The sequence below is a fragment of the Cottoperca gobio genome, chromosome 18 (assembly GCF_900634415.1).
Source record: "Cottoperca gobio chromosome 18, fCotGob3.1, whole genome shotgun sequence".
Taxonomy (NCBI): domain Eukaryota; kingdom Metazoa; phylum Chordata; class Actinopteri; order Perciformes; family Bovichtidae; genus Cottoperca; species Cottoperca gobio.
The window spans coordinates 4,608,907-4,616,156 of NC_041372.1; the positions used below are offsets into that span (position 1 = coordinate 4,608,907).

Below are 7,250 nucleotides of genomic sequence, written 5' to 3' on the forward strand. Positions count from 1 at the left end.
CCGTCAGCATTGCAGCAGTGAAAATGAGTCTTTGCTCGAGTCGACTCTCCACCTGCACTTCTGCAACACCCCGATGTGGGAAATAGTTATTCTCTTCTGAATCTTTGGTCTTCGGTTGCAGAAGACCTTTTGAATTTTGTGTCAATATTTGCTGCTGGTTTTATGCTTAAAAAAAAAAAAGTCTTTATAACAATTCACATGTGAGTTTCTGTTTTATGTTGTATTTTATAGAGTTTGGGAATGTGTCTATAAAACAGCAGTACAATGTAATGTTCTGTAGTGCTCTCCCCGTACTCTTTGTCTCCGTCCTTAGCTTTTTAAACTACTTTTCTACTGACCTCAGCACTCCTTTTCATCTTCAATCAGTCCCCCTCTCCCCCCCTCTCCCTTCCCCACACGTCCTCCTGCTGTGGCTGCTTGCCATCCCTCGCCCCCTGTCCTCCTTCACTTATTTGTCTTCCTTCTCCCTCACCTTATTTATCTTCTTTTCTCCTTACATGCTCACCACTCTTCCCCCTTCATCTTACCATGTCCTCCTTCTGTCTCCATCATGATCTCCTGCAGAGAGCTGCCAGTATGATGTATACTGCCAGCCCCTTTCACATTACACTGACTCATTGTTCATCTATATATATCAGTGTGTATATACACATATATATGTATATATATTTAATAGATAGATGAATTGGGTGGACTTTAAAACTGCACAATTAATGTAGAATATAAAAAACTATAGTATACGTTAATCCGTCAACCCTTTCTCTTTTTCTCATCCCCTCTGCAACTCTTCCTAACCCTTCCCCACCCCTCCTTGTCATCCTCCCTCGTCCTTTCATCCTTACACCTCTCTGGTAGCAGTTGATCTTGACTGTGTTGTATGCATTGATTTCAAGCTGCTCTGACACCTCAGTGAGAGGTGTCGCCTCTTTCAGCATGGTTAACATACAGCAGAAATGTCAAAATATGAAACTGTGAGCTTTGTACAAAGCCATATACATGTCAAATGTTTTAAATATATGTACAGTGGTGACAAAAATAATTATTTAAAAAAGGCTATTTACTGCGTTTCCTTTAGTTTAAGTACGCATGGGTTGACTTTTCCCATAAAGTCAGCACTTATTTATATTTTGGGTATGTTGTTAAAATGAACTTCTACTCCTGCTACTCTTACCACCATTAAAGTGTATATGGATGAACAAAGAGACAAAAAGGGGTATTGATTATTGTCATGTCAGACAGAACAGACGAGTCGGCTATTAGACAAATACGCCACTCTGAAACTCTGCAGTGGCAATCTATAACTGCCACCACTCAATTGTCCCTAAATGTCACGCTGTGGCTACATTGTGAGCTGACAGCTGAATGAAGTGGGAGCAATGAAGCAGAGCAATGACAGATAAATGACAGACAGATACACACACACAGAGAGAGAGAGAGAGAGAGACAGAGACAGAGAGAGACACAGAGAGCGAGAGGGACAGACAAAGAGAGAGAGAGACAAAAACAGACAGAGAGAGAGAGAGAGACAGAGAGAGAGAGACAAAAACAGACATAGAGAGAGAGAGACACAAAAATAGACAGAGAGAGAGAGACAGAGAGTGAAAGGTCAGAAAGACCAAGAGGAAGAAACTGTCTGAGTGGCACATGCTGGGAAGAAATTGGCCAGAGAAAAGAAAGTAGAGATGGAGGACATTTTGAAAAGAGTGAGGACAATGACCTAAAGATTGGGATGAAACAATGACTTACCCCCTCATGCTCCTCTCACTCTGTCTGTCTTTGATAGAGCGTACATCTTTGAAGCCACCTCTCTCTCTCGGACGACACATTCAGGCCCTAAAGACATGCTCAGTATGTTGGAGTCACTTTGTTGACATAATGTTACAGAGACTACAGCTACAAAAGCCATTTATTCTGCTAAAAGAACTATAAATGTCTTTTTAAATAGACATTTTGGAAGTCGGATTACCTCTAGGATCTTTCATGTATAACATCACGTTCATCAATCCACCTCGAACTAATGACAAAGACAGTTTTGAGTGCTTGACAGTGTTTTACTGCTTTGGTATTTGCAGTTTTATTAGACATTAAATGAACAAAACCCCCTCCATCATTTGGTAATCTGTAGAAAAGTGACAAGAGAAAATTATTGAAAATGCCACATTTTCATTTGTTATACAGATTGTAAAAACTTCAGACCAACCATTTCAAAATGAGCTAATTTGATGCAATTAGTTTTTCTCTTATTCAGATTATTACAGAAATAAACTGCTCCATGTAAATGCAGCTGCAGACTAGAGGAGAGGACACAACAACACCACACAAAAAGAGTTTAGAGAAAGGGGAAACAGTCACAGCAGTTTGAGAGAACAGGAAGGATATATTAGCTCCTGAAACATTCTTTGTAGCTTTCTCTGGCTTTCCACTCCACATGGCTTATCTGATATCCAGTCAAAGTAAATCCCTTCAAATATCAAGAGCCGTCCTCAAATATGACCATAATGCACTCTACTGCAATGCCTCCGTTGATAACGGCTCAAGACAATCTGGTTTCCATTATAAATGTCTGTGCATGGGCTCATGTTCTCATGTTAGGCAACATTACTTTCCTCAACCTGTTAATGTTTGAGGCTAAACTGCTTTACAGAGAGGTAACCAGTGGCAGAGGCAACATTTGTGTTTGCCTGGAGTTGGAGCCGCAGCAGTTTCCTCTCTCTGCACAAAGCATTCTGTGAAAACCTTCAACTGCTCCAAGTTTTCTATTTCTTGCTCCCCACTGGCTCACACTGGGGAAAAAAACTGCTCTGGGTTGTTAAATAAGAAATGGAGCAAATACAATGCAAAGCCATATTTAAAAGGGTAGCAAGATATGCATATACAAGTCGAAGGAAATATGCAGCCAGAGGCAAACAGACATACAATTGCCCTACAGGGGACACAAATTGAGTCGTCATGAAAAACAAAGGGGAAAGCCCTGACTGCAATGTAACACAACGCACTGTCCACAAGAAAGGGAATAGATTCCCCAGACATGTTTAATCAAGTAGCAACAACAATAAAGGCATTTCAACGTCTGTGTGTACATTCCACACACACTTAGTGTCGACACCGTCAACCAGAACAATGGGAAGACGCATTTTACTTACATTGTAAGATTATTAATTCCTAAAACTTTGTGTCTTCGCCCAGTAGCCTGTGTGTTCACAGCTGCTCCATGTACAGAACTTGATCAAAAACAAATGTACAGTAACAGCAAAACACAAAAATGTTTATGTCATAAATATTCTGACATGTGTGTACAATTAGATTACAGTCTAAATTCCTGTGTTCTCTATGGGAACACTTAAACATGCATGATTTTGTTCCAGGAATGTACATTTAGACAGAACACTAGTGGAATACTGGCCTCATTAGCAGACTGGTGAAAGTGTGTCTTTGCTCAGCCAAAGGGATTTTGATTTGCTTCATACTAAAAGCTGAAAGTGTTGTTGTTCACTTCTCCTACTTGATGCCACTCAGGACAGAATATTGGGGAATATTTTGGAGGACTCGGACACCTGTTTGCTTCCCTGATAACTGTTTGACATGTTTGACATCATAGAGAATGTGTTGGAGGGCACGCCCTGACTGCCCCAGTCCCTCACTGCCTTGGCCTCGGATGGGAAACCGATCCCTGGTGAACATCTTAACGTACCTGAGGAGAGGGCAGATGGCAGTTATATAGCAGTATGTGTGTGTGTGTGTGTGTGTGTGTGTGTGTGTGTGTGTGTGTGTGTGTGTTATCTACAGTATGATCTGACTGGTCGTCCTATGAAAACACACAATTCTGGCAAATCATCTCCTCTTAGAGTGTGCGGGCCCGCCGGCGGGCCCAGCAGGTGTTTTATTGTGCCTGTACATGGACATTTTTGAATTCTGAATTTTTTTTTTGGAAAGCTTAGCGGTGCAATCAGCTCCTCAACCTAGCAAGTACACTCAAAATCAAAATCATAACTTTGAGCCAACTTACCTATAAAGCCTCATAAATATCCTCTTTTCAGCAATATTTTGAAAAAGACGCTCCTAAGGCTTTGCCAGAGGTTCACACGTTCGTTTCCGGGAAAAAGATATCCACTGTGAACATCGTCACATCGATAAAAGTCCATGAACAGGTGTTGCAATCTGTGAAATCAGCTGATCGATGTTTACATTGTGTGATCATAAACCGTCATAACTTAATATCTCGTGCGCTCATCACGGTTCAGACACGTCCTGGTTTTAGCGCGGGCTCTCAGCGTTAGATTGACACTTCATTTGAGCCAATCGGAGCTTCGATGGGTCTTTTACAACCTTCATGAGCCAATGAGTATCAACTTGATAAGAAAGTGCCCACCCACTTCTTTTGTTACAAACTGACCCTGGAACAGCTCAGCGTCCTGGTGGCGCGCGCATCGTAAAGGAAATGTGCGCCTCTTTCGTTAGATGCGTCACTTCCCATGGTTTGCTTTTTCAAAATAAAATGTATTTCCAAAATAATATTTATTATTTATTGTACAAAAAAAATACAAAAAAACATACAAATATTAGAAAAAAAATGTCTTCATACTTCACTTACTCTGTGTGATTACTACTAACAGGTAATATGGGTATATAATAGTTATTTATAAAAAAAAACAAAAAACAATATTAATAAATATTATAATATGTACATGTACATATTGCACAGTTGGTGTACGCCTGATGTTACTCTTAGACAAACCTGTCTAATAAATTAAGTTTTTTTCCCTTTTTATCTGAAATTTGGTGGTGAACTTGATAACACTCGGTTCTGTTTCTATTGTGTATTTCAGCTCGGGACTACCAGTTATACCCATCTTCTTCAACATCTTTTTCAACAACAAACTTCAGGCAGAGTGTATTTTCTTAAAATTCAGTATATTCAGACCACTATTACTCAGTGCCAGAAGCACGCAAGTTTTGCAAGAACAATAAGAGAGTTATCTTTTGAATGAAACCAAAATCATGCAGCTGGTGCAAATGGTTGAAGAGCAGCTTTCAATTTACTTTGGGTATGTCGTTTGTAGGTATTTTTTCCTTTTTTTATTTTTATTTGATTAATTTCCTACTCTGAGAAATGTTCCCTTGCTTTGTGCCCTCTCTTGTGATCTCCCCCTGCTGCTTTGTGTTTTATGTCTTTTGATCTGTTTTTTTCCAACACTACCGTTACAGGAATGTGATCATCAAGATTGGGTTTAGCAGAGTCAGAAGTTTCACCTCTTACCTGCACACCATCACACTTCATTATACTTTGCAGCACTTGAGAAAATCCTTTTCTACAAAATCTACACCTCTTCCTTTGTAAGCAGCATTTAATTACAATAAAAACTTAAGATATTATAGTGAATGTGGGAATTTCATCTGCTGTAATCCAAAAAATTGATATTTGTTGCCAAATTAAAATCAGTGTGGTTCCAACTCGCGGGTAATTGGAAGAGAAGAAGCACTTTAGAGATTCAAAAGCTTCAGGTGTGAAACACAGGCGAAGCAAGACACAAATGTCGGACGTATGGGAGGTTTTGCACAGAGATCTTTCATAAACGGACAGACCAACGATATTCCAAAACTTAACTCCCATTCTCAACTCTTGAACCTTCTCATGTATCAACAAATTGCTTGGTGAAGAGGAGTTCAATGGATCCTCATCTTAGGTTTGCTGCTACTCCGACACAGATTCAATTAAACATTTGGCGACGCGATGCAAATGAAAATACTACAAATGATCCTTTAGGTACCAAGATAAGGAACATATAGTAGTTCTACCTTTCCTTTGTTTCTTTCTATGCTTGTCAGGTTTTACTCCTGCTCATTTTGAAGGTAGTGCTACCGTTTTCTATGTGTTCCTCTCTGCCAGCGCCAAATGGCTCTGTCTCCCGGCCTCTCTCCTTTAATTTCCTTCTCTTATTCATCCCTTCATCCTGCTGCTGTCTCTCTCCCAGCTGGCTCTTGGCCTCCGCCCAGGTGGGCTCTTTGCCCTGGAGGATCATCGCTGTCTGCACCAGTGCTGGGGCACAGCCACGGAACTTGATCTTTGTCATGTTCCTTTTATTCAGAGACTCTATAGTACATGAGAAAGGACCGACAATAGTCGCAAGGATGACCACAGGGTTCTTGTTGAGTCAGATGCTCATTTATTAACTTTTCTTCTGGTAAAAAGGTCAGATACTTAGAGATTAACAAATTCTATACATGTTGGCTTGTCAGCCAGAAAATCATTTGGCCATTGGCCATCTATTTATCTGAATGCATCTTTCTGAATGCTGTATTTAGTGAGGCATTGCCACCTGTGGTGCGAGAAGAGCTGTCAGCAGGTCAACAAAGTCATGAGGGATTCACTCTGGTGAACATGTATATCTAAATGAAAAATGTCGTGATAATCCAGTCAACAGTTGTTGAGCTATTTCAATTTGGAAAGAAGTTGTGAACCACCAGCAACTTTAACATTGCAAGCAACCACCCAGACACAGATGCTCACACAGACAAACTCACATGTTCTTACCTGTGAGCAGCACATGATGAGCTCTTTATATAAGCAATGCAAGGATACATTTCTGACTTGTCATATTGTGTCTTGTTTCTGAAAGTCTACTACATGGGGTAAGTTGAATGTCCAACTGTGTGTTTGATAAAAGAAAGTAGGACAGCCAAAGGTGGAGGAAATAAAACCTGTATTTTAGTTTTGACATCAAGAAGATTCCATGTCAGCGCTAACATGGACAGATAGTGAAGATACTATCCAAGGCTTACCTTCTGCTGCTTGTCAAGCTGTCTTCTGCTGCACGATGACGGACAGTTACTCGTCACAATGTCTCTGGAACTCTGCCACCTGCTTCGTGCTCTCCGCTGTACAGACATGGCCTCCACCTTCTCCCGTGTGACACTGATCTTAAAGAGGCTACAACGTAGCTTGATCACCTGCTCTCCCAACTGTCTGTCAGCAGCCTGGATAAACACTCGCTCTCTCTCACACACAGGCACACACACAGGCACACACACACACACACACCTGCAAAGGGATTGGAGAGAGAACTCAAACTGCAAAGGGCCAGAGAAAAGAGACTTTAAGGAGAGAGTCTAACAATACTTAGCTGTTGAAAGAGTTATCAGTTGCTGTTCTCATCCTGGCCGTGGTGATCCATTCCTAGCACAACATGAAAGGACGAGAAGCGAAGAGTAGCAATGTGCGCTTCTTTAAAGTAATGAAATAGCTATTAAAA

General features: G+C 40.7%; 1 protein-coding gene across 1 annotated transcript in view; it reads right to left on the reverse strand.

The window, feature by feature from the left end:
• The window catches only part of dnah2 (dynein, axonemal, heavy chain 2), a 70,854-nt gene extending 64,783 nt beyond the window's left edge, over positions 1-6,071 (reverse strand). Inside the window, 1 exon segment of the mRNA XM_029455337.1 lies at positions 5,861-6,071. Coding sequence (XP_029311197.1) covers positions 5,861-6,071 — 211 coding nt within the window.
• Positions 6,072-7,250: the final 1,179 nt, after the last annotated feature.